The 27,308-nt window shown below is 40.4% G+C and overlaps 1 protein-coding gene across 1 annotated transcript in view; it reads left to right on the top strand.

The window, feature by feature from the left end:
- Nucleotides 1–969: 969 nt before the first annotated feature.
- The window catches only part of LOC142492190 (cysteine-rich secretory protein 2-like), a 36,413-nt gene continuing 10,074 nt past the window's right edge, over nt 970–27,308 (top strand). Inside the window, exons 1-7 of the mRNA XM_075594862.1 lie at nt 970–1,056; nt 4,842–4,906; nt 11,110–11,226; nt 11,738–11,828; nt 13,085–13,230; nt 17,453–17,547; nt 18,142–18,230. Of these exons, the coding sequence (XP_075450977.1) occupies nt 4,844–4,906; nt 11,110–11,226; nt 11,738–11,828; nt 13,085–13,230; nt 17,453–17,547; nt 18,142–18,230 (601 nt within the window). The 5' untranslated portion in view covers nt 970–1,056; nt 4,842–4,843. The remainder of the gene's footprint in view (nt 1,057–4,841; nt 4,907–11,109; nt 11,227–11,737; nt 11,829–13,084; nt 13,231–17,452; nt 17,548–18,141; nt 18,231–27,308) is intronic.

Genomic DNA, 27,308 nt, shown 5'->3' with positions numbered 1-27,308 from the left:
GCACACACAGCACACTGACACACTGACACGCACACAGCACACTGACAGCACACTGCATACACTCACAGCACATTGCAAACACTCACAGCACACTGCACACACACACACTAACACACTGAAATCCAACATTGTTATAAAGAATACATGCCTGTTTTAAAGCTTCAGCTTAAAAAAAAGGATATACAGTAAATTTTATTCAAATTTTATATTAACATATTTTAGTCTTGCAGGATATAGCATCTATCAGTCTTAAATCAAGGGGCCTATGCAGAGAGCAGCGATTTTAAAAATTGGCGAGGGTAATAAAAAGTAGCTTTTTTGGAGAGTTTTATTCTCCATATGCAGAAATGTGCGAAATCTGCAATTTATAGCATGAATGCGTGTGGCGAGTTTAAAATGGAGAGATGCGCGCTGCTGAAATGTGTAAAAAAAAAATCGCGCATTTTTTTTTTTTTCCTATGGCCGGCGAGCTCCAGCTTCTTGCCAACTTTTGTTGGCGGAGCTAATTGTAGAAAATCGCGCCTTTCTGAATTCGGATATTTTTAAAACTGGCGAGATGTAGGTTCTCGCCAGCCGCGCGGCGAGATTTACAAATAGAAAAAAAAAAATTGGCACGTTTTTCGTAACTCGCCATTTTCTGCTGTTTTCTAAGCAAATTTCGACAAAAAATGGCGATATTTCTCTGCATAGGCCCCCAAGTCTTTTTTTAATTCAGCCTCAGAAAAGCCAGACATAATGTTAGACAAACTAACAAATTAAACAATAGGCTTTGTATACCCACAATAATTGAAGATAAATCATGTGTGGAGGACTTGTCTTAACTTTCATCACATATAGCAAGCCTGTGTTATTAAACATTACTGAAGATCATTACAATAATTCACTCTGTACTATGAAACGGATCACTGACTTGAAGCTTAGGACACCTTGCATAACATTAGAAGAATTATACTGAATAAAGGTCTGGTATATAAACCAATTCCATGAAGACATTCTTACTTGTTTAGCATTCATCGACAGATAAGGAGGGGTTTCACAACTCCTGTATCACCGAAGGTAGAGTATATTTTGTTTCTGTTAGTTCTTGTAACCTAATTGCACCATACAGCATGTAACAAGTTCTAGTTCACTAACTTGAAGTTTGTTAATGAAAAATAGAAAAAAATATACTGTAAGTGTATTTCAAATTTAAAAAAAGTTGATTTTAAAAATGCAGGATGTTCCCAGGCTTGTACCAAACTCTCAATAAGTGTGCTTTCAAACGACCAAAGAATACATGTCAAATATAAGAAATGTTTAATAGATAAAAAATACTCAGACTTGATGAATTCCTTCACGTCACTGTTCTTTCGCATTACTTTTAATGGAATTTTAGAAACAAGTAGACTTTAGCTTGGGTTAGTTAAATCCTTAAACTGGTCATTCATGTACTGTAAGAGTCCTTAGACTGGAAATTTGAATGGTTTATTTTGTCCAAAGACTGTCTGTTTTCAAATTAAATTGAATACAATTTAAACATCTTATGATGATTCACAACAATACAGAGTGGGGAAGTTAAGATTAAATGAGTACTGATCCTACCTGATGACTGAATACAATCTATACTGTACAGTATTTGCATTTATGTTACATGCAGGATTATTTGATATCAACTGTATTGTAGGACAATTGATTTTTAAGTGCACACAGTGCAGAATATATGATACATCATGTTATGATATCTGCATCAAGTCCAGCTACATTTGAAAATTACCTTATATATTCATAATCATAACGATTGCCCATATTGTATTCTGACACGTTGGACAAAGTAAGGCCTAGAATTATTAGATGCCCCCAAATGACACTTGTAGAATCAATTGAATTACAAAAAGTCCCTTTATACGCATCGTACAAAAACCTAAAACAGAGAGTACTCCATAAATGGTGTCACATAACATACATCTATCTTTAAATATGCTAAAAAGCTGTGGCCAAAAAAGTCTATCATCATTCCATTAATTAATTAATTAATTAATTAATTAATTCATTAATTAAGTAATTAAAAAGTGAAAAATTATACATTTGTTTTAATGGGCCTCATTCACCGTTGAAGTGATGTACTGTAGCCCACAATAAAGCTGGTTATGGCAAAGAGTAGTAATGTGTGGTGATTGGTGATAATGGTGCTTGTGTAACTGATTTTAATGATTGTGTACAAAGACAAACAATCAATTGAGGAAACGTAAAGCTTGCTCCTCTAGCAAGTCAAATTATAGTACATCTGTAATATAAAGGAAAACATAAGTAGTGTTGCCAATATTGAGGTCCTTTCTTGAATCAGGTGGCTTCGTGAAAAAAGTAACAAAAGAAATCACTGCTCGGCCTTAACACAAATAATTAGTAGTAGTAGTAAGTGGTGCATAGGGGATATAAACTGAATCCAACCAACAAATTCTAGTCAAAGAAAACCAGAAGCCAAGTATGTCTTTTGATACACAGAGAGACTGATCAAAACTCCTCAAATTTAACAAAAAAACAATACATTTTTATTAATCAATAAACAATGTGCTAAATATTTACAAAGAGGAGTTTTTCAAATTACATCATTTTGCCCATGTGATGCTTTATGAGTAATCAATTTGATTATTTAAACTATACCTACTCTTGATCTTATTAAGTAGAGTGCAAACATTGGGGATAGTTGTCTTCTGGTTTTCTTTAACAGGAATTGGTTTGTATGCTTCCTGAAAAGGCTTATTGATGGGAATAGTGGAAATGCCTTTGCATTAACCTATTTACTGCCATAGACATCAGCAGCACATTGCTCAGAAAAACAACACATAAAGTTTAGGGAGAAAAGTGGGTAAATGACAGCAGTAAAAACTGTAGTTCAATTTCTTTTAAATAAGGCTACAGCTGTGAAATGCACACCGTATGTAATCTTAATGCATTAAATATAATAACTTGTATATCCAATTTTTTATTTACCCAATAAAGTATACTACAAAAATAAAAATAAATATTTTAATTACAGTTTTTGACATTTTTATATGAGCACTCTAAAAATAGCATATTATCAGTAGACCTTTCTTATCAGAAATGACTGAGAAAATGACTTTTGTACAATATATTCTAGTAACCCAGAAGTGTTTATGCACTTTAAATCTAAATGAGGTAAGGTATATAAAGTGAAAGTAAGTAATACAATGCGATTTAAGGATAGAAATATTAATGCATGATCATACTGTACTGTATATTTTTTTAAGTGTATTAAAAACAATTGTTTCAGGATCTTACTGTGTTTAGGTTATGAATTGTTGTAAGAACCTATATAATTATATATTCTGTTACAATTATCATATATAAATATGTAAATTATGAGTAAGTGTGTTAACCCATTCTCTGCCGTGCACTGTTATTAGTCTATACATCCTACATCTTTGAGTTATTCATAATCAAAAAGCTATTCTGCACAATGCAGAATCAAACATTTAAGAAAAGAGAATCATACAGTCTCCCATAACCCACCACTTGTCTCTGCAATCTATAATGTTACCTGTCTTCTCACTACTGTAGTCTCAAAGCAATCTACAATCTAGAATATTGGATGGAATCATGGCCAAACCCCAATAAGAATGTAGTTATTTGTTATATAGATATGCAATGTTGAAGAACACAGGCAGGTGACAACATTAACAGATGCTAAAAAGAGCCAGGTTCTAGCCTCTCATGCATCCATGTACACTGTAATTACCAACTACAGCTGAAAAATACATCCATTCACTCAACAAATTACTTTACCAGCACAATCTAAATATCACTCAAGGAAATCTATGTCAAACTCATTGTTATATTTAGCTTTACGTAGGAGATACTGTATACACTTTACAAGAGATCTGCTGACATCTCACGTCCTAAATGATAATAAATGATGAATCCTGTACAGGAACACCATAGTGTTATTTTTCAGTGTTTAGTTGGTTATTCTGCTGTCATCATTGTGACATTTTTCAGCTTATTCTGAAACATTAAAGACAAAATAGCGAGTACTTTGCTTTGCAATCGTGCTGTCATCCAGAACCAGACTTAAAAGCTGTTTCTCTATTTGATCAATAAGATTTACAGAAGTATTAGAGGGAAATGTAAACTTTAAGCCTAAAAGCAAACATGACATCTCAGAGCTTGGCTCAAATGTGAAAATGTTTTTGGAGGTTCAACTCAATATTAGTTGAGGTACATTATCCACTTACGAACTTCTTATTTATAAAAAGTTACAAATCTTTCCATTGCTCCCACAAATTAGATTTATTTTTATCTCAGTGAAACTAGTTTCATACAGTATTCTCTGTTATATTCTTGTGTATGTTATAGTTATAACATCATTGTTTGTACTCTCACAGGAGTAAGTCATCATTATACGAATAGAAGACTTTGAATGGCAAGATTGACCTTTAAATAACCAGCAACATCTGTTATTTATATTTCTAATGATATGCACTGGACACAGATTTACAGCAAAACTCATGAATGCTCTTGGTTAAAATGAAGACTTGCATGAATTCAGCCACGTTATTTAACATGAAATTTTATGTACCGGTAGCTCTATAGAAAATAATTGTTTGCGTTATTTCTTGTGTCATCATCCGTTAATAAGAGTAATAATCTGTATTTTCCATAATTTTGCTGCCTTTTTGAGACAAATTTCCATTTCATTCGCTATATTTGCAAATCCACCAATGTTTCAGGTGTAATCAAATGGTATGTTAAAGATGGTAATCTGCTGTAAATATAGTGCATTTTTGTGAATAATACAGAAAATTACTCTTCTTTAATAGATATAATGTGTTTCTCTTTTTCAGAGATGAATTTGCTGACGGTAGTATTCATATGCCTGACTATTTTCTTTCACCAAATCCTTTCACAGGTATGGAATTAATCATATTATTTATTCTTATTAATTTCAAATACAGTGTTCCTCTGAAGAACATTCTGTAAAAACAAATAACATTATTACATATTTTAAAAAAATGACCACATTAAGGCATGAAGCAAATGATGAGGATAACACATATTCATTTTTATCTGGGTTTTTACTCATTTGAAAATAGCTACAGTATTAAACAAGTGTTAACATTCTTGAAATAACAATATTAAGGAAAGTATTTATAGGAAAGTTACAAATAATTGAGATATTGTGAAGTTAATATTGCCAAACCACTTTGCATGAACTATTTTGTTAGGTATTAAATAGTCATTGTAAATCCTGTTATCGATTACATCCTACAACTTGTAGAGAGACAATACAATTTGGTACTAAAAAAAAACAATCATACAGTATGTAAGTACAGGTGTCTACTTACTGGCTACCTTGTCCAAGACAATGGATTGTGTCAGTAGATATCCAGACAGAGTGGGATATAACCATTATACAGTAGCATTGTTGAACTAACATAAATATAGATGTACACCATATTTCATTTTAAACATTTTTTAAATTATGCATATAACTTTTAAACCATTAATTTTAATAGAGGTATATTAGTATTTTATCTGATAGTGTTAGGACCTGCAAACTGGGTCATGCCTTGACGTGGCTTGCAGGCTTACGATGCTTTGGCCAAAGGGTTAAACTAAATGATCCTTTTTCAAGAGAATATCTAAGTATTTTACTGTGTATTTTTGTCATATTGGATGTAGCATTGGGCTTCTCTGTCGCTTGTTGTAAACCATGAATATGGTAAGGCTGACGTTTGGGGGGAATGCCATGCTGATTCTGCCAAAAAGCCAATCTTTTACAGATAATACTGTTAATATGTATACTAATCTTACTTCAATCTTCCTAGAAACTTTGAGAAGATTCCACCTCAACTTCTTAAATTAAATAAAAATTTGTACTTTTGACTGGACATTCTGCATGCTGCCTGTTTTATTTTGGCATTGTGCTTTTTATACCTTGCACACACCATGCTCTTTTCTTTTGTGGTTGAAAGCAGAACATAAATGTTGACTTTGTTTCTTATACAGGTGTATAATCATCATTTGAACTTTGTGTCACATACATGATAGCGTTTGCTTGTTTTTTTCAATGCATTTGAGCAAATAAAGTCTGTAGGACACCATGTGCGTATTTGATAGTGTGCACCTTGGCATAATTTATTAAACTGTTATAGTAGAACTTGAATGGAAACCTTCAATGAAGTCACTTTGAATTTACCTGGGATGTGGTCATGATCGACACTATAACAAAAAATAAGTCTGTACAATTTGACATACACGTAATGTTCTAAAGTACTAGACAAGGATAACAACTTTAAGACCCCTGGCACTTGCATAGGGAGAGACATTATATCACACACTTTCGAAAATAATTTCCATAATAACTATATTGATTTGACATCTAAGGCACCTTGTGGGAATACAACCAATACAACCTCTGCTAGTCTGGGAGGCAGGTCTACCAGTGTGAGCTAAACTAGCTGCTGGGCAGCATCAGTGTCACAGAATACTTTTGAGTTGCTCACTCACTGCTCACATCTGTAGTGCCCTCCCCTGTCTTCCTTTAAAAGCAGACCACCTGGTTGGCATTGTCATTTCAATAGTGTCTATTCTGTAAGAACATGGTCAGTGGGAGTATGAGCATTGAGCATGCATGAGGAAAAAAATGCCACACTGGAAGACCACATGTTGAGTTATCATGCCACGATGTATGAGGGATACAGGCAAATGTGGGAGAGAGACACACAGGGTGGCTTCCAAGTGCTGTACTCTCTTATGCGCCATACGGTGCATTTCCATGCCCTTTCTCCCGCCTGGAAACCATATGAAGATGGGTTCTGCCACCTGACAAGGGTGAGAAGCTCTGGTAGAGGGAATTATAAGGTTGCCTGCTCTTTCAGGGATTTAGGATGGAAAGTGCTTCCCAGTACACTGAGCATGGGAAAGTACATTGTCCATATCATGGATTTATGCACATTTAATGGTATATGGGAGTCCATGTATCATATGTATTTTAAGTGTGCCACTATTATCACTCCAGCAATTCACTGACTTTTCCTCTCACTTTTTTTTTATTTTGGTTGGCCAGTGTCCCAGAACAATAGAATCAGGGACCTCCAAGTCAAATTGCTCCTGGAATAAGCAAAGCTGTCTTGTGCTCTCCTACATCTGAGAAGAGTTTTCCCACAGTGTGTCCAGTGGGCACATGATATAATTAATCTCCCAGTGAGAATTAAGTGGGGTGCTCTGTTCAACATCCCCCATTTGGTTTCTTTTGCCTCCATATTTTTGGCTCCATATTTAGTGCACTGATTTTATTATCTTACAGTTGCACATCTTTCTGGTTCTAGTTATTACTTCAGTCTTGAGAGTTATATTTTATGATGCTGATTTCATTGATTGACTGGCTTTTCCTGCTCATAAAAAGCATGCTTACAGGGTATCATGCCTCCAATAAGTGCTGTTGCTGCTGATTCTCATTCTTGGCATAAGTACTGCCACCACCACTTACAACACGTCCTCTTGGCAAGAGGGAGGAAAGCACACCCAGTGGTTGTAACAATCAGTTAGTTCCCTTCCATGACTGTTGTGAGGTGCACCATTCTACTGTGTGAAGTATCACGAGTCTGTCTCACTATTTCAACAACATCTTGGTGCAGGTGTAGAACAGCACAGTGGTAAAATAGGCCCTATTTGGGCATTTTCCAGTCAGACAGCATGTTTTAGGCGCTCTGTAAAGCTTTGCCATCTACACAGCTAAAGGTCAACATATCAACTTCAAACATTTAAACTATTTTCTTTTCAGCAAAAGAGATGTATTGTATGAGCAATTATAAAGGTGCATCCTATTGAACCTTCTTAGGCCTTGATTAAACCAAGTGCTGCATAGCGGCAGCGCTATTCTGTGACGTCACGCAGCGCCGCCACTTATCATCTTGATTATACCGGGGAGAGAGAGCAGAGGAGGCTTGGAGGCATGGCGGAGGCGTGGCCATGACTGGTTCGCCCTCATTGGCTGAACCGCTCAAGTGACATGGCCATCGCAAGAAAAAAACTAATTTGTCAGTCTCTTCCCCAGCCGTCCGCTTTGCAGTATGGCGCGCCGCGACCGTCGCCAGCAGTATGAGCAGTTTCATTGGATTTATGCAACTTGTTTTGGCACACACAGTGCCGCTACACACGACGCTGCATGCGTTTTTGGGTATAATCACGGCCTAACAGTGGGTTGCGGTCACGCAGCTTGTGTCAGTGCCTCAAACAATAAGTTGGGCTATATCTGTATATATTTGTTTTGGATGATGGAGTAGGGCAGGGCTGTCAAACACGTGTCCTGTGGGCAGCAAGTGGCCCACAAGGTGTCACCATTTCACCCATGCCCGCTCATCAGGCAGACACTGTGCTGGAACAAGGACGGAAGAGCTGGGAAAACTGTCCAGGAACAAAAGGCTGTGGGAGCCAGGCCGGTGCTGGTAGTTGTTTCCAGCTACCAAGCCTATGATGGCTGCGGGGCCATCTTTCCCTGCGCACTGGACGTAGGGCACAGACAGAAGTTGGGATCAACTTCTGCAACCATGTGGGACCGGGGGCTCCCCCAAGGTAAAAAAAAGTGTGTGTATTATACAGTAGGCGTGGTATTGATGGTGAATGGAATATATTGGGTGTAAATTGTGGTGGAGGGGTGTATTGTGTGTGTATTGTGGAGGAGGAGGTATTATATCTGTTTATTGTGGGGGAGAGAGGGTAGTATGTGTCCTGCAGTCGGACTTACGAATTTGCCACCAAGCTGATCTGAGTTTGACGGGCCTGGCATAGGGTTTTTCACAATCCCTTCCTCACATTTTAGTCTCCAACATACTAATTCGCATGTTGCTTGCATCTGATGCTTCCTCCAGAGTCTTACACTCTTACATGGTCTGGGCAGTGCTGATTTTGCTGCGGTGCAATGTTAGTGTTAGTTAGCCTCTACCCTCCTCATATTTTTTCTCTTTTGTATTTTTAAGGGTCATGTTGGCATATTACATCTTGTTATTTATGCCATTTTTATATTATGCCTTTGGGTATATATGTTGCACATCATCAGTTTTGAGTATGAAACTACCGTATATTCATTTCTGATTCATTTCTGTATTTGCTACAGTATGTCGTAATATCGAAGATGCCAAATTGCTGTTGCAACACTTAGCATTTTGATGCTGGCATATGTGCGAAACAGCACTTTTTTTTTCTCTATTCATCGGGAAGGAAAAGTCTTTGTGCTTCAATTTTTGTTTGACACTGACAAGTGTACTATCCAGCACAGGCTTTTTTTCATCATTTGAAAAGCAACATAGCAAAGCAACATAGAGCGTAGATTTTTTAAAATTTGTTTTTACAGTAACAACCAGTATGATGCTGACATACTGTATGTTCAGTACAACAGTTTTGCTTAATGCTGAATTTATAAATAGGGCTCACGCACCATGTGCTTCTGCATTTGGAAAGGCACCACAGGGTGGTAGAAGCATTGAGCACAGCAATACCATCCGTGATCTGCTAAATGTTTAATCATACTTCCTGATGTTCAATCCCACGCAGTAAATTTCATTAAAATAATTATGTCTAATGCTGGCAAAAGACCAGGGCACTGGTGTGATGGGGGGTCATCATGGCATTGGTGACAGCAGTCAGGAATTAATAATACAGTAAGTGACGCCCTTGAGAAAAAAGTAGTCGCTCTTTCCTAAACAGCAGTTGGGATTGACCTCCCAGGAACAACCATGAAAATGATTGAACACAGAGACAGGTTTTTACAACACCATCATTTATGTGATCAGGGCAAGAGGTCAAACTCGCCACAATCAGGGTGGAAAAGCTTGTTTGCAAGAGATGTTGTTGGAAATACTAAACGCCGCCCACATGAGCAGCCATCGTATTAAACTAAGAACACTTAATCTTAATGCTAATATGAGTGAGAATGAAAAGGAGGAGCATAATTATTTACCTAAATGTGGGGGATATATATATACAACATATATACAACTGGCGACCCTTATTAAATTGGAAAGTTCTCTTTGTCATTCATACTGTATATAGAAACAGATTCTTAAAACTTTGTCTGGAATTGGATTGCTCTCTGTCTCTGAAGAAAGAAAAGAAAAAACGTTAAAGGTTGTGTAACAGGGTGAATGAACGTCACCAGCCCTATGCCTGGCAGACCTATGTTTAGGTCTGCAGTGAAGCAGTGACCAGGTTAATATTCAGCTGGGAAGCTATTGTCAATTAGTCTGGTCCCAGCTGCCTAATCGAAGAGCTTTAGAAACCCCAGGCTGCATACACATGTAGTCTGTCTGATCCAGTGATCGATACTGAATTGCTAAGGGAGAACTACTGCTAAGGTCTGTCTTCAATATACTATTTTGATGAACTGTTTGCTGTACTGTTACGCTGGAATCTAAACAGCCTTTGTTGGGAAAAGGGCCAAGCCCAGCTCAGGACTTATTTTCAGTTTTATATGCTGAAAAAAAGCTGTTTTGTTTTTGTGTGCCATATTTTTAAGGCTCAATAAATAAGCCTTTGCAAGAAACCCACGTGTGGTTGCATGTACCCTGCAACAGGCCGATTATCCTTTTTTAGAGTGATACACGGAAATTCATTAGACAAAGGAATCGGCCAATCCAAATCCACAAAACAAGTTTTCCCATCTCCACCAAGCAAATTAATTTTCCCCATCTATTAATGTTTTATATGTTTATTATCTTTAAAACATGGCCTGACTTTGGAGTCAATAGAGAGTAGGAGTAGAGGCTCCATGGATTTCATAAATGCAAATATTTATTGAAGCCAACATTCCGGCTGTCACAGCAGCCTTTGCCAAGGAGTGGCATTAGAATTTTTCATATTTTGATTATTGGTGTACAACATTTTCCCTATTACACTGACTTTGGAGGCTCACAGAGTTGAGAAACAATTTATTAAAACCCTAGCTTGTGATCGATCAATACTGCCATAAAAAATAGCACATTTGTTAAAAGGCAAACAAATGGTGCTGCATTGTGTTTTTCTAAGAACAAGCTAAAAAAATTGCATAGAATATATGATTCAATGTACATGGAAAGATGGAAGTCTTTTTTAAATTCTTTAATTCTATTGCAGGACTCGGCATTCTCAAGCATGTCATGTGATAAATCGGATGTACAACAGGAGATTGTTAATAAACACAATGACTTGAGGAAAAATGTTAAGCCTTCTCCCAGCAACATGTTGAAGATGGTAAACATTTATCTGTACAAACTATTGTGCATATTTATACTTAATAATTGTGCTCTGAAGTTTTAGTAGAAAGAAATACCTTAAAAAAAACTTTAATTTCATTGTTTAGCAAAATCATGCAAATATTTTTAAAATTATGTAAATGTCTATTAAATGTGATTTGGCAGAATCTCCGCTAAGGCACATATGCACAAAAGAGGGCTACACTTTAGCACGCCTTAACTCCCATTAAAAAGAATGGGAGTTTAGACGTGCTAGAGCTGAACACCCTTTAGTGAATATAGGCCTAAAGATCTGCACAAATTGTGGGACACTTCTTTGCATAGGGTTTGAAGTACACATAAGCAAAAAAATACATTTGGAGCTGTGCATCTAGATACAATTATAACAACATCCCATAGAATAATTTTCTTTCTCAGTAAAAAAAAAATTATGCCGCATTAAATCGTAAACATTACTTGAACTTTATGCAGCAGGTGAACTTTTTTCTATACTTTTATCTTTATTTAAGACATGGAATACGGAAGCAGCGACTCATGCAAAAAATTGGGCTAAAAAATGCACCCACGCCCACAGTAATGCAGACGATAGAAAAATTTCTAGTGAGTATTCTCTTTGATTCTTAAAGCATTTTCTTTATGGCCTTTTTGTATCTATATAGAAAGTTCTGAGTCACTGTTCCTAGAAAACCGCTGTCACGCAGTACCACACTGCCAGAGATCCCCGATCAGTGCCCAGCCAAATTAATGTCCGCAGCCAGCAGAGTTGTAGGGTAGGCTCAACTCTGCGACATCCCCTATGGGCTTCCCTAGAACATAGGTTGCATCTAGCCAAGCACAAGGAGCTAATAAACTTTGGGTTTATTATGGGTAGGGTTACAGCAACACGATAATCCAACATCCCGAGATAGATACAACATGAACGGGCAAATACTCACATATAAGTGCTAATCACCCTCCTCTGCTGAGGCTTAGCAATTATGGGCTCTTTTTTAGTCCACGTGAGTGGATCAAGTTGAGCCCCAAGTTCAGTTCACAGAGTAAAACAGTTCTCAGGCAACATTGCCCACACATCCGGAGGATTGTGCCTAGTAGCCTCCGGAGCTACTTAGTTCACTGTGGTTGGTAGCACGGACAGGGGCAGAGTCCCGCTTGGCTCTGAGTTGTTGGGGTAGAACAATGCTCCAGCTTTGAAATGCAAGTCCCCTCAGCAGGTGGATGACCCCTCCTCAACTCCCCCAAAAAGGACACAGAATAAATACATTGGTAACACATACAAAAACATACATAACATGAAGCTACATAACCATAAAATGGGCCCCCCTCCCAGGCATATGATATAGTGAGGTGATGCAGGCACACAATTATGGGTTTGAAGTGGGAACTTACTGTAGCTGTACAATGCCTGCTACTCACACAATGCCTGATATTAACACAATGCTTACAGTGTTTAAAAGTCCCTTTACAGAGAGTCCACAATCTATTGCACAGAGCAGTATTACTGCCTTTAAACATTTGCACACACACATGCACACAGTAGGCACCCCCCAAACATTAAACCATGGTTGCGCATAGTAACTGTTACAAGGTCAGGGCTTACTCTTTATTTTGGGAGCCCTGATGCCCATTTCATCACAACCTCTACGATTCATCAAGTCAGATCTTGTATGATCTTTCATACATATATTTTTGTCATACAGTACTGTATATTTGTAACTGAATTTTAGTTCAGCAGCTGCAAACTATTACAACACATACTGTAGGTATTTTGTGAGAATACGTTAGTAAAGGTGACTGCTTGGGTGATGTCTGGTTTAAATAAATGTAATTTATATACCGTACAAAATGTATGTTTTCAGCGAGTGGATGTGGAGAAAACCTATACATGGCAAACCGTCTACACTCCTGGAATAAAGCAATTCAAAGCTGGTTTGATGAGGCCAAAGACTTTAACTATGGAACTGGTGCAAAATCAACTGGAGCAGTAGTTGGTCATTACACTCAGGTAGATATACTCAATACATACATCAGCAGATTAGATATATTAACTGGTTATGATATACTGTATTTGCTATTTTTTCCTATAATATCACTTGTGAGAACAGTCACATGTCTCAGTCAGGTCTGCGACCCTGCTTTTCAGTATTAGCTCTTAGCATACCGTGCTTCCACTGCAGCCATGGATTCTGGTTAATGAGATGCACATGAGCGGTGTCACTATTATTTCATGCAACTTCATATTATAGAGATGTAGCAGATGTTATTACCCTCATTAATATGAGTTGACACCCAAAATAATGCTTTAAATAACACATGTTATATGCTTACCATTGTTTTCAATAGCACTACTATTAAATAATGCGGCAGCCTAAACACTGCAATTCACTTTGTCAAGGGTTACATAAAGTACATAATGCATCAATGCATCAATGCATAATGCATCCCTCGGGGAGCCCTGGACGCGCGTGCAGGGGGCACAGGCTCCCGAAGACGCGTGACCGCGCGTCGGTGACGCGCGGCACGCCGAGGGGCGGCCACTAGCAAGCCGGGAAATCTCCCGGCTTGCGGATCTGGCCGCACTGCGATTAAGTGTGTCGCCAGTGTAATACAGTATGTATATATATATATATATATATATATATATATCAAATATAACTGTATGCTCATCTGCATGTCTTAGGCAGGTCTGCAACCCCGCCTTTCCCCATTATCACCCAGCATACAGCACTTCCACTGCAGCAAGGGATTCTGGGAAATGACATGCAAATGAGCACACAGTGTCACTTTTTGCCACAATAACCATTTTTAACATGGTTCCTTAATGGTTATTGAGGCAAAAAGTGACACTGTGTGCTCATTTGCATGTCATTTCCCAGAATCCCTTGCTGCAGTGGAAGTGCTGTATGCTGGGTGATAATGGGGAAAGGCGGGGTTGCAGACCTGCCTAAGACATGCAGATGAGCATACAGTTATATTTGCATATTTGCTTTCCTGTGGAGGGTTTTTGTCACTTTTTTTACTCACCATAACTTAACTCAGTATTATGGTTATATATATATAGATATATATATATATATATAGATATATATATATATATATACATATATATATATATACATATATACACACACACCAGTGAAGCTCAACCATTGTAACACAGGGGTGCCTCAGACTAACTTTAGGGGTGCATGGGGATAAAATATATAATTACAATGTTACTTTATTGTACTATATGAACCCAAACGCTTCAATGATTTGTTGCCCACTGAATGCAAAGAAATGTATTGTTTAAATAAAATTGTAATTTTGATAACGCTGTCATTTTTGGTGCAAAGTTTATATTGTAATAAAAAAGGGTGTGTGTGCCGGCACGCGCATTTGAAGTGAAACTTCTTTGTCTTTTGTCACAGTTTTGTCGCAGAAATTGTATTTGTCATTGTAATGGTTTTAATTGAAAATCAAAACAAAAATTCAGTGACAAAACGCAAAGAAGTTTGACTTTGAACGCTTGTGCTCGGCACCCCCACTTTTTTTTTTTTTTTTTTTTTTTTTAGCTATTTGCACTTCTATATGTATACTAACTGTGAATTCCTCGTTTGTGTGTGTCTGTGCGTGTCTGTGTGTGTGTGTCTCTCTGTGTCTCTGTGGGTGTGCATGCGTCTCTGTGTATGTGTGTGTCTCTGTGTATGTGTGTGTCTCTGTGTGCGTGTGTGTGTGTGTCTCTGTGTGTGTGTGTGTCTATGTCTTTGTGTGTCTCTCTCTGTGTCAGTGTGTGTGTCTCTCTCTTTGTGTCTCTGTGTGTCTCTGTGTGTCTGTGTGTATGAGTGGGTGTGTTTCTGTCTGTGCGTCTGTGTGTGTCTGTGTGCGTGTCCCTGTGTGTGTGTGTGTGTGTGTGTGTGTGTGTGTGTGTGTGTGTCTGTGTGTGTGTGTGTGTGTGTCTATGTCTGTGTGTGTCTCTCTCTGTGTTAGTGTGTGTGTCTCTCTCTTTATGTCTATGTGTGTCTCTGTGTGTATGACTGTGTGTGTTTCTGTCTGTGTGTGTGTGTGTGTGTGTGTGTGTGTGTGTGTGTGTGTGTGTGTGTCTGTGTGTCTGTGTGTCTGTGTGTGTCTGTGTGTGTCTGTGTGTGTCTTCAGTGTTTGTGTCTCTGTGTGTGTCTCTGTGTGTTTCTCTATCTGTGTGTGTGTCCCTGTGTGTGTCTGTCTGTGTTTGTGTCTCTCTCTCTGTGCTTTTCTGTGTGTGTGTGTGTATGTCTCGGTGTGTATGTCTCTGTTTGTGTGTGTGTGTGTGTGTGTGTGTATGTGTGTCCCTGTGCATGGGGGGTGTCTATCTGGGTCTGTGTGTGTCTGTGTCTCTGTGTGTGTTTGTTTGTGTTTCTATGTGTGTGTGTCTCTGTGTGTGTATGTTTGTGTGTGTCTGTGTGTCTGGGTGTGTGTGTGTGTGTGTGCGTCTATGTGTGTGTGTCTCTGAGTGTGTGTGTCTCAGTGTGTGTGTCTGAGTGATTATGTGTGTCTCTGTGTGATTGTGTGTGGCTCAGTGTGTGTGTGTGTCTCTGTGTGTGTCTGTCTCTGTTTGTGTGTTCCCTGTCTCCCAAGTGTTGGTGCAGCGCCTGCAGCCTCTGCGCATGCGCGCCGGAGGCCTCAGCGAAAGCGCGATGTGCTTAAGTTTCTAAAATCCTTCTGCGCGTGCATGATGCGTTGTAGGCCCGAGGATCCTTCTGTGCATGTGCGTCAGGGCATCTGTACATGTGCAATAAGCTGGAGGCCCAACGATCCTACTGCGCATGCGCATTGCCATTTCTTTGAAATTACGGCACTTCCATCACGCGTTTTTTGACAACGAAGAACATTTTCCCCATCAAAATATGTAGGTGCCTAGAAAGAAGTTTCACTTCAAACATACTTATTTTCAGTTTTATTGGAAGATGAATAAATATGACAATAGAGAAAATGATAAGATGCCCCAGAAATTGGATCATCTCAGCAGGGGCACCCTGTAGAAAAAAAGATTGCAAAACACTGCTGTACACCATGGAACACTGTTAAGTGTTTTGATGCATACACAATTGAAAATGTATGGAGATATTTATCAAAATCATACATTCCCTGCTGCAAAAAGGTGCAAACCTGATATCTTATTTAAAATATGGTACCATTTATTGCTCTATCACAGTTTTCATATGTAACCCCAAAATGTAATAATCGTTTATTTAAACAGCCCCAATATATTTCACAACCAAGCAGAACATGTGAGAAATTACATAACAATATAAACCACAAACATATTTTAACATTAACATGTTCAATTGCAGCAGAATACTGTTGGTAGAGAAGATCTTACAATCTAATAGAAGATGGAGGATATTTGAAACACAATATACAGTATGTTGGAGACAAGAGGCTAGTGTTGTTGAAGGTCTTTGGCCGATCAAAATGAGCCTTGTAGCTATAATGCTCATTAGGAATTGGGGTACATGTCATGGCTAAGACTGGAGAAAGGACTAAGGTTATATAAAATATATTTCATAGGTTTCAATTACAAGCAGAAGGCATTAAACGTATTGGAGTCATGAGTAGAAGCAGGAAGAAGTCAGGAGATGGTGTGCAGAGAAGAATTTGGAGATGAGATCTAAATTGTGTGGCTAGGCAGTGTTATGGATATCTATTAGGACTAAACTCCTGACCTTTATTCCAGAACCGTGTTTTTTAACCTTTTTCTACTGCAGAATACCCCTCCTGAGAATTTTCTGGGGTACTACATATATTTAAGTTCTTATAAAACTGGATACAAACTGAATATAAGTATTTAATTGCAATATAATTTGACACCAAAATTGACAGTGTTATCATAATTACGGTTTGTGAATGTAAACAAAGTTGTAAAATGTGGGATTTGTGCAATTTTAAATTAAATGTATACATTTTTATCAGCAACATAATCCCCTCCTGCCAGTGGGGCAGCAAATCATTGCAGTATTCGGGTTCTCGTGTTTCTCGAACCAGGGCGTCACGTCACTAAGGGGGTGTCTCTGATTAACTTTAAGGTTGCCCTGTGGAAATAATAATAATAAAAAAAAAGGCACTACTGTACGCATACACAAATACATTTAGGATTCTGGCAGTAGTGTTATGTGAGCAGTGCACATTGGCAACAAGTTACATTAACTATATGGTGTTTGCACATATATGTATGCAGTTTACAATCAATTAACGTGTTTTTCTTTCACAAGCTTGTTTGGTTTAGCTCTCATTTTCTTGGATGTGCAGTACATTTCTGTCCTGAAAAAGATTTAGCATACTTGTATGTCTGCCACTATTGTCCAGAGTAAGTATAATATTTCCTTTACTTGTAAGTATAACTACATTTCATATTTTGCTTTCCTTGTTGCTTTGTTTGTTTTCATGAGCTTAGTCTTATTTTTGCACATAAAGATTTTAGAGAAAAATAGCCAAATGTTATATATTATTTATATTCACCAGTCATTTTTGGTTTATTTTTTACACCAACTGATGTTCTTATTATAATTAATGAATGAATGGCCCAATGCAAGACACAATGCTTCCCTCCTTTTATCTAAACATTGTCAATAATATGCCATTACTAATATCATTGTGTGTAGTTTCACTTTATTTTCCAGTCAGCCATAATCAGCTGCTGATACATTGCACCAATGTATTTGATATTTGTATTTTAATGCCTAAGCAATGTGTTAGAATAGGCTTGCAGCAAGCCAATCCAAATTGGTAATAACAAATATTGCATTTGTTCATTTTGGTCTCCAAAGAGCTACATTTGTATTGAGTAAATGAATAGTGTTACATTATTATCTTGATGTTTTTTTTTAATCAGAAATACAACAGGTACATTTGAATGTATTGTATCTTATTACAATGTTGGGCTCTTTTTTATTTATTTCAGGGGAAATAAACTTAAAACACTTAATTCGCCGTACCTAGAAGGAAATTCTTGTGCCAACTGTACTCATTCTTGTGTCAATGGACTATGTAGTAAGTTTGAGAAAATTGCATTTATATCATAACAATGTATCATTACAATAATCAATATACTTAAGTGACCTTACTAAGATTTGGAATTACCAGTTACTGGATCTGAATTTTAAAAGACACTGGCCATAATTTACTAAACTGCACTACAGGGTAACTGAGCTCAATCCTGCATTGCACTGTAGACTATGATTGACATTAATGGCAATTAACATGGGATAGAGCTCTGAAACCTTTTATTGGAGCTTAGTGAATCCTGGTCATAGGACCCTATTGTCTTCTTTAAGCCATAAAGCACATTGCCCTAGTCATCAAACAGAATTAATAAGGAGATAGCAACACAGTGTGTTTTTAATGCATAGATAAGGCAGAAGTCATCAACATTTCTAAAGTTCCAAAATCCATGTGAACGATTTTAGGACATCCTGCTAAAAATGATGTTATTCTTGAGTTATACCTAACACATCTGCACAAATGGCGGTAATGTTGCAAGATTTAGACATGCGATATTAGCCTGCATAGAAAGCTATATAAGGCTATGTTGAAAGCAAACAAGCTGGCAGTGCTGTTGGAAGGAGAACACACTTAGGCCATAGAGGTTGGTTGTTACTTGGTTAAATATTTCAGATTTCTGAGTGAGTTGTAGTTTGTGAGTGTGATTGCTCGCATAAAATTCATCTATTGTCATATGTGTAAGTACGTTGTCTTTGTTGTTTGATAGTGTTGAATAGTTAGAGTGTTCAACTGTGAGTGTGTGATTGATGTCTGAGATGGAGGAGGAGAGGTTGAGTGGAGTGAGTAGAGCTATTTTTTGTGAGCGGAATACAGTGAATTGTGGTGAGAGGAGGAGTAGAGACGGTGGGGGTGAGAGGAGGTGTACTGGGAGTGGTGAAAGTAGGTGTGGTGGGAGTGGTGAAAAGAGAATTGGGGGTACGAGTTTAGAAAGGAAAGAAGACAGGTAAGGGGAGAACTAGGGCAGGTTAGGGGGACTGGAGGAGAGAGAAAAAGCAGAGAGAGCAGATGGGACATGGAGGAATGAGCAGGCTAAGACAAACCGAGCGGTTGCTCACAAAATGCTTAAACTCGCATTTTTGGCCAAATCGAGCTATTCAGGTAGCTCAGAGAATCAAATAACGGCTGAAACTCGCACATTCTGATCTTGGGGTGTCAAGATGGGATTTATGATGTGACTCTGATGGTAATATTTTTTTTTAATACATCAGATTGAAGTTAGGGACATAGCTAACTGCTAAGGTAATGAAGTGGTTAAATGCCAGTGCTAGGCTTATTAGGGGTAGAGGAGGTGGGTGAAGAATAGATCGGCCCAGGGTGGATGGTTAGACCTATCAGGAGCGTTGTTGGAGGAGTTAATCCATTTGTTACCTTAGGAGTTACTACTGCTAAGGTAATGAAGGGGTTAACCACTTATGCTACTCACCCGGTAGGCCTTAACACCATAACTGGGAAAACCTAACCTTCACTCAGCCCCTCAACCCCCAATAAATATAAAAATACAATACAACAACCAATATTATCTAATACGCCCATTTATTGCCAATGTGTTACCTATGCCCTCAATGGGAGCCAAGATAAGCTTAATTGAAATTAACGGGTACCCTACTACCCACCCCCTCTACCCCCAGCAACTCCCCCACACCCGCTCCCAAAACATACAGTACAATAATGGTCAAAATTCCAATTATCTTGGTTTTGATAATAGCACATTTGCCCATTAAAAATTAAACATTACCCAGCCAGCATATAGTAAATTAAAGTTCAACTTAACCCTGTCTGGATGAATTAAGATCGCCCTCGTCCTCATCTTTGTCCTCCTCGTCCTCCGTGGGCGACGACATTAAAATTAAAAAAACTATCTACTGGCCTCATACCCCTTAATTACCTTAGCGGTGAGTAACCGCTAAAATCAGTAAGGGTTAACCCCACACGCTACGAACCCAGAAGGTCTAAACACCCTCCCTGGGGAAACTATCCCCATCCTCTCTACCCCCATCACCACACATACAAATGGGCAAAAGCACTAGTTGCCAAGAAATGACTAATTGCACATTTGCCCATTTGATTTCAAAACTAAATAAATTCACAATAAAAAAACATTTACATAACAGTACAATACAGTACACAGTAGCCAATAAACCTATTGTCACTGTGGTATACAGTACCATGCCCACAATATGGGCATTGATTTCCACAATGACAATAAATGGGCAACCCACAAAAAACAAACACAAAATAAAATACATTACAATTTGTTAAAAACAAACATTTTCCAATTAACCCATTGATTGTAATTGTGATAAACCATGCCCACAATATGGATATGAATTGCCACAATGCCAAAAAAAACCAACCTAAAAAAAATAAAAAAAATACATTTAATTAAAAACAAACATTTGGCAAAAAAATTATTGATTGTCAATGAGCTTATCTACACCCTGAAAGGGGCATAGATAAACACATTCCCAGTCAATGGGCATCCTAAAAAGAATACACAATTAAATAAAATACAATAAAAGTTGTTTATTACCTATGCGGATGAACTTCAACCTACTCATCCAACAGCGGCACTAACTCTTGCCCCACGATCCAATGATCCTCAGGAGCATGATGTGAAGAAGTCCATGATCCTTGAAAAGGAGTATCAGGTGAGTAGTTCTTAGATCTTCTTTCTTCCTTGTTTCTTCTCTTCTTTCTTCTCCAACAGGTTCAGGAGATGTTGATCTGACAGCTTCTTGGCATCAAATGAGATGTGATAGACCTGTGATAAGGCCTGTGACATCACATTTGACTGACAAATGGTACATCCACCAATCAATTTGGATGGCTTCCATTTTTTTATGATGTGATGTCATCTTAAAGGGAGGGAATGCAGCGAATAAGGTAGCATATGCTTCCCTCCCTTTAAGATGACGTCACTTCAGCAAAAAAATAAAATAAATGGAAGCCTTCACATGTACCATTTGTCAGTCAAATGTGATGTCACAAGCCTTATATAAGATCTGTAAAGTCTCATTTGACCCCAAGAAGCCGTCGGATCAACGTCTTCTTTACCTGTTGGAGAAGAAAGATGAGAAGAAATAAGGAAGAAAGAAGAAATGAAACTAACAACTACTCACCTGATACTCCTCTTCATGCAACTGAGGGTCATGGACTTCTTTGCATCATGCTGCTGAGGATCATTGCATCATCGGGCAAGAGTTAGTTCCACTGTTGGATTGTAACGCTTGACTGCCCACAGACCTGACCAGTCCCCAATACTGAGGCGGGTAAGGGTATGACATGCGCCCCCAGCAGTGAGGGCGTGCCCGGAGTGTGGTAAGATGCGTTGCCGGTTCTGGTGAGAAGGGTTAGCCAGATACTTGCCGCGTCCATAGCGCCAGAGGTCTGAAGTTATAGATCTGAAAGCCATAGGTCAAGGGCAGGAGAGAGCAGCGTAGTGAGGTCCAAAGCCAAGTCCATGGGGTAGCGAGGTACACAAAGTCTAACAAGAGCCGAGATCAAATCCAAGGGTATCAAATGAGGGCAGGGACTGGAGCGTGAGCTGCAAAACACAAGAGAGACAGGCATAGACTTCTGTACTACTAGAGCCACAAGAAAATTATGCAGAGCGAGGAAGGAGAGGGCAGACAGGAACTAAATATGTGAGAGAACCAATGGGAGCAAGAAGTGGAGCGGGGGCTTGATTGAGCGGCCCCAGGGATAGGCTTAGATGCCTAGCGTGGTGTTCACCAGTGGGAATAGCCTCCAACTGATGGGAGGTGGAGACCAGACTGCAGGAGGAGTGTGGAAGAGAACAGGTGCGCGCGCGCGCGCCCTGTAACAGTCCTGCGTGTGCGCCCCGGCAGCATGTGGGTGGAGGCAGCATGCGCAGCGTAGGACAGGAGCAGCGCCTGACTGGAGCGGGTATGGAGCCAGTGGGGAGGGGACCTGGGCTACGTGGCATTGCTGGGAGCCGGAGTGATGGGGACCCACTATAAGGCGCATGTCACCCGATCCCTTACAGTACCCCCCCCTTGAGGATCGGACTCCAGACGATCCTCCCAAGGTTTATGAGGAAACTTCCGATGAAACTGCTTAAGTAAAGCTGGAGCGTGAATATGATGATGAGCTACCCAAGAACGTTCCTCCGGGCCGTATCCTTTCCAATGAACGAGGAACTGAAGTTTGCCCCTGGAAACTCGTAAATGAGAATGAATTTAACTTCAAATTCCTGTTGCCCCTGTACAACCACTGGGTTAGGTCTGTGAGAATGGTCTGGAAAATGTACATTCTGGAAGAAGGGTTTCAGGAGAGAAATGTGGAACACTGTGGGTATCCTCATGGTGGGAGGCAGCAAAAGCTGATAAGCCACCGGGTTGATCCGTTCGAGGACCTTGAAAGGACCCAAGAATCTGGGCACCAGATTCTGAGAAGTAGTTTTAAGCTTGATATTCTTAGAGGAAAGCCAGATTCTGTCCCCCGGTTTATACTCCGGTGCAACCTGGCGTTGCCGATCCACTTGAACCTTTTGTCTTCGGACGGCCCCTGGCAAGTCTTTTTGGATCCTCTTTCAGGATTAGTAGATTAGAGACTTGGATATCTGCTGCAGGTACTCCAGACGGAATAGATGAGAGAGGAAGACGGCTGGGGTGGAAACCGTAATTAATGAAGAATGGCGACTCTTGCATGGATTCGTTCCTCAGCGAATTAATCGCAAACTCATCCCAGGGTAATAGATTTACCCAGTTGTCTTGAGATTCAGACACGAAACACCTAAGATACTGCTCCAAGGTCTGGTTCATTCTCTCCGTCTGGCCGTTGTCTGTGGGTGATAACCCGAGGAGAAGTGGAGGGATATGCCAAGTCTCTGGGAAAACGCACACCAAAACTTAGAAACAAATTGAGTGCCCCTGTCCGAGACAATAGTGAGCGGAACACCATGTAGCCTGAAAATTTCTTTAGAAAACACGTCGGCCAAGTTGGCCGAATTGGGCAGACCCTTGAGGGGTACAAAGTGCGTGTGCTTGGAAAATCTGTCCACCACCACAAGGATCGTATTCATCCCTTTGGAAGGTGGGAGTTCTACAATAAAGTCCATGGATATATGTTTCCAAGGCCGTTCAGGGATGGGAAGGGGCATGAGAAGCCAAGTTGGTTTGTGTCGGGCGGACTTACTCTGTGCGCATACCGGACAAGCTTTCGTGAAATAAAAAATGTCTTTGCTAATTTTAGGCCACCAAAAGTTACGTTTGATTAAATCCAGTGCCCTCTTGAAGCCAGGGTGACCAGCTGATCTGGACTAATGCCCCCAATTCAGGATCTTGTGGCAAAAACGTGGAGCGGCATACAGACGTCCTTCTGACGCCTTTATTCTCGTAGGGATATGAGCCTGAGCTTTGGTGATTTCATCCAGGATATAGAAAGTACAGTATTAGCAGAAATTATGTATTTGGCAGGCAAAATGGTCTCCATAGGTTCATTAGATCTCTCTTCAGTGGAGAACTGACGTGAAAGTGCGTCGGCTTTAATATTCTTGGTACCAGAAATATATGAAATCGTGTAATTGAATCGGGAGAAAAAAAGTGCCCAACATGCTTGGCGGGATCCCAGACGACGAGCCCCCTCAATATACAATAAGTTTTTGTGATCGGAGAGAATGGCCACTGGCTCCTTGGTACCCTCTAGAAGGTGTCTCCGTTCTTGTAAGGCTAGCTTTATCGCCAAGAGTTCTCGGTTCCCGACATCATAATTTCTCTCGACCGCCGAAAATTTTCTTGAAAAGAACCCACAAGGATGGAGTTTCTCCTGAGGTGTGAACCTTTGCGAAAGTACTGCCCCAGCTCCAACGTCGGAAGCGTCGACTTCAAGGGTGAAAGGAAAAGACGTGTCTGGGTGACGAAGGATGGGGCAAAGATGAAGGCTCCTTTGGTGAACTTGAAGGCTTTGATGGCCCCAGGGGACCATGCTGACAGGTCAGCCCCTTTTTTGGTAAGGGCAGTAATGTGCAGAGCAATAGTGAAGAAATTGCGGATACATTTCCGATAGTAGTTTGAGAACCCAAGGAAACACTGAACAGCTTTCAGGAAATTCGGTAAGGGCCAATCTAGGACAGCCTTCAATTTCTCAGGATCCATGGTGAAGCCTTTGTCGGAAATTATATAGCCCAGGAAGGCTGTAGATGATTGGTGGAAGAGACATTTCTCCGTCTTCGCGTAGAGGTTATTTGTGCGGAGCCGAGCGAGGACCACCCTGGTATGGTGTATGTGCTCCTCAGGGTTTCTGGAGAAGATGAGGATGTCGTCTTGGTATACTATGACGAAATTTCCCAAATTGTCCAGGAAGATATCATTCATAAATTCTTGGAAGACGGCTGGGGAGTTGCCGAGGCCAAACGGCATCACGAGATATTCATAAGACAATATTAGCATTGATGAATATTATGGAACACTTAAAGGTAATTAACTCTAAAAAAGGAGGGATCATTAATAATGATAGCATACATGATATATTTATATAATAAAAATACATTAGTGATTTACACAATAAAAATCATAAAAAATATCATAAAAATCCCAAAATAAGCCTCAACATTGATATAGATTTAGCCTCCTTTTTACAGTGATGCCTGTTGTTTAGAGTGCACCTTTTTAAAATATACATTTACATATATATTCTCCATATCCTCATTTTAATATACTGTATTGTTTTTAATGAAGGTCTATTTTTACCATATATGGGTTTTAATGTAATTGTTTGTATGCACTGATTGTTTTTCTTGTCTCCATCCAGATTCTTCGTCTCTATATTTTGGGATTTTTATGATATTTTTCATGATTTTTAATGAGTTAATTATCTTTAAGTGTTCAATAATATTCATCAATGCTAATATTGTCTTTTGATTTGCTGCTTATTGTAGTGATATACTGAGCCTATCATACTTAGTAAGCGCCGTGACGTCATCATTCCCCTCCCACTTTGGGGACTTTTTAATATAGACTCATTGTGCTGTATCCCTACACCCCTGAAGAAGTCCGGGCAACCGGATGAAACGCGTAGGGTTACCTGTGTGCTCTGACCTGTGAAGCAGTACGGACTCTTTGCAGATTCTCCACCATGCCATCAGCTGTGTTCCTTTCGCGTCTTCCTGCCCATACAACCTGCGTTGTTACTGACTACTACGGAGCCAGATGATCTTTCCCTTGCCAGCGGATGATTAAAGGAACTGGTCCGTGACGTCAGACGCCGCCCGAGTGTGAAAGTAAAGGACATGTGAAGCTGCTTAGAGCCTAGCAGAGCTGCGTCTCTACTGAACCCAGTGTGGTTAAACTGCCTTATTTTTTTCTGGAGCATGTGAGTGTATTGGAGCTCCTTGCTCTAGTATTTTGTGTCAATTAAAACTGTGTTGCATTATGTTTTTCTTCTTTTTACCACATATGCTGTCTACATCGTTATCTGATTCCATGTGATTTTTTTCCACCTTGGAGAGGAAGTTTTGCGCTTTGTGTCCTCCCCCAGATAGTCGTGATCCAGGAAGTTGCCACCAGACCCAAGTCGATGGATGCTGCGACCGTTACCTGGACATTAGGACCCTCGAGGGTTATAGGCAAAAGAATTCTCTTCGGGAGTTCTTCAGGGGGAGAGGGGCAAGGAGAGATGGTACCCAGGGAAAGCCCCTCAAACTTCACTGAGCGTTCTCATTTCCCGGTCTCAGGCGGCAGTGACATACTTGGTGAGCCGGGGAACTGCAATAGAAGCAGAGTCCCTCATTACGGGGATGCGTTCTCTCAGCAGACCAGAGCTGTTGACTACCAATTTGCATTGGTTCAGGGGCATCCAATGCCGGAAGGGCCAAGGAAGGAGACCTAGGAGAAGTAGCTGTGGGTGGCATAAATCGGGGACGCTGGCGTTCCTGCCGTCTCTCTTGAATGCGCTGGTCCACCCGGATGCTGAGGGTAATGACATCCTCCAAAGAAGAGGGACGAGCATGAGCTGCCAGATCGTCCATAAGGGATTCGGCCAAGCCCTGCCAGTACGCCGCGGAAAGAGCTTCATCGTTCCATCGAGTCTCCCCAGCGATTGTACGGAACTCCACCGCATATCTTGCAGCCGACCTGTGACCCTGGGAGAGATGAAACAAGGATGAAGCGGCAGTCTCTTGACACGCCGGCGTATCAAAGACTTTGTGTAATTCTTGCCGAAATCTAGGGAAATCTTGCGTTATCTCTGGTCTGTTTTTCCAGAGAGGTGAAGACCAAGCGAGAGCGTCGCCCGTCAGCAAGGCGTAGACATAGGCCACCTTGGAGTGATCTGTGGCGAACCGAGATGGGGACATCTCGAACTGGATGTCACACTGGTTCAGGAATCCCCGGCAAGTGAGGGATCTCCGGCATACCGGTTGGGTGGTGGAATGCATGGCTCCGAGGCGCCCATAGGTAACAGAGCAGGAGGTGCCGATGCTGCTGGCGGGTCCCGCAGGGAAGGGTTAGAAAGCTGCTGTGCCACGGCGGTTACTTGATCGCCCAGAAATTGCCAGTGTTCCATGGACATACCTTTGCCCACCTCAGGGGGGTCTGCATTTGGTGGGCTCTGCATAATGTAATAATCAAACGAGGGCAGGGACTGGAGCATGAGCTGCAAAACACAAGAGAGCCAGGCATAAACCTCCATACTACTAGAGCCACAAGAAAACTATGCAGAGCGAGGAAGGAGAGGGCAGACAGGAACTATATATGTGAGAGAACCAATGGGAGCAAGAGGTGGAGCGGGGGCTTGATTGAGCATGGTGTTCACCTGTGGAAATAGCCTCCAGCTGATGGGAGGTGGAGCCCAGGTTGCAGGAGGAGTGTAGAAGAGATCGGGTGCGCGCGCTTCCTATAACAGTCCTGCGCGCGTGCCCCGGCAGCATGTGGGCGGAGGTGGCGTGCGCCACGGAGGACAGGAGCGGCCCCCGACCAGAGCGGGTAAGGAGCCGGCAGGGAGGGGGTCTGGGCCGCGTGGCATTGCAGGGAGCCGGGGTGATGAGGACAAGCTGTAAGGCGCGTGTCCCCCAATAACTTACATGGATGAGGAGGATGAATGTTCATC

The sequence above is a fragment of the Ascaphus truei genome, chromosome 4 (assembly GCF_040206685.1).
Source record: "Ascaphus truei isolate aAscTru1 chromosome 4, aAscTru1.hap1, whole genome shotgun sequence".
Taxonomy (NCBI): Eukaryota; Metazoa; Chordata; class Amphibia; order Anura; family Ascaphidae; genus Ascaphus; species Ascaphus truei.
This window is presented reverse-complemented; position numbering and strand designations above follow the sequence as displayed.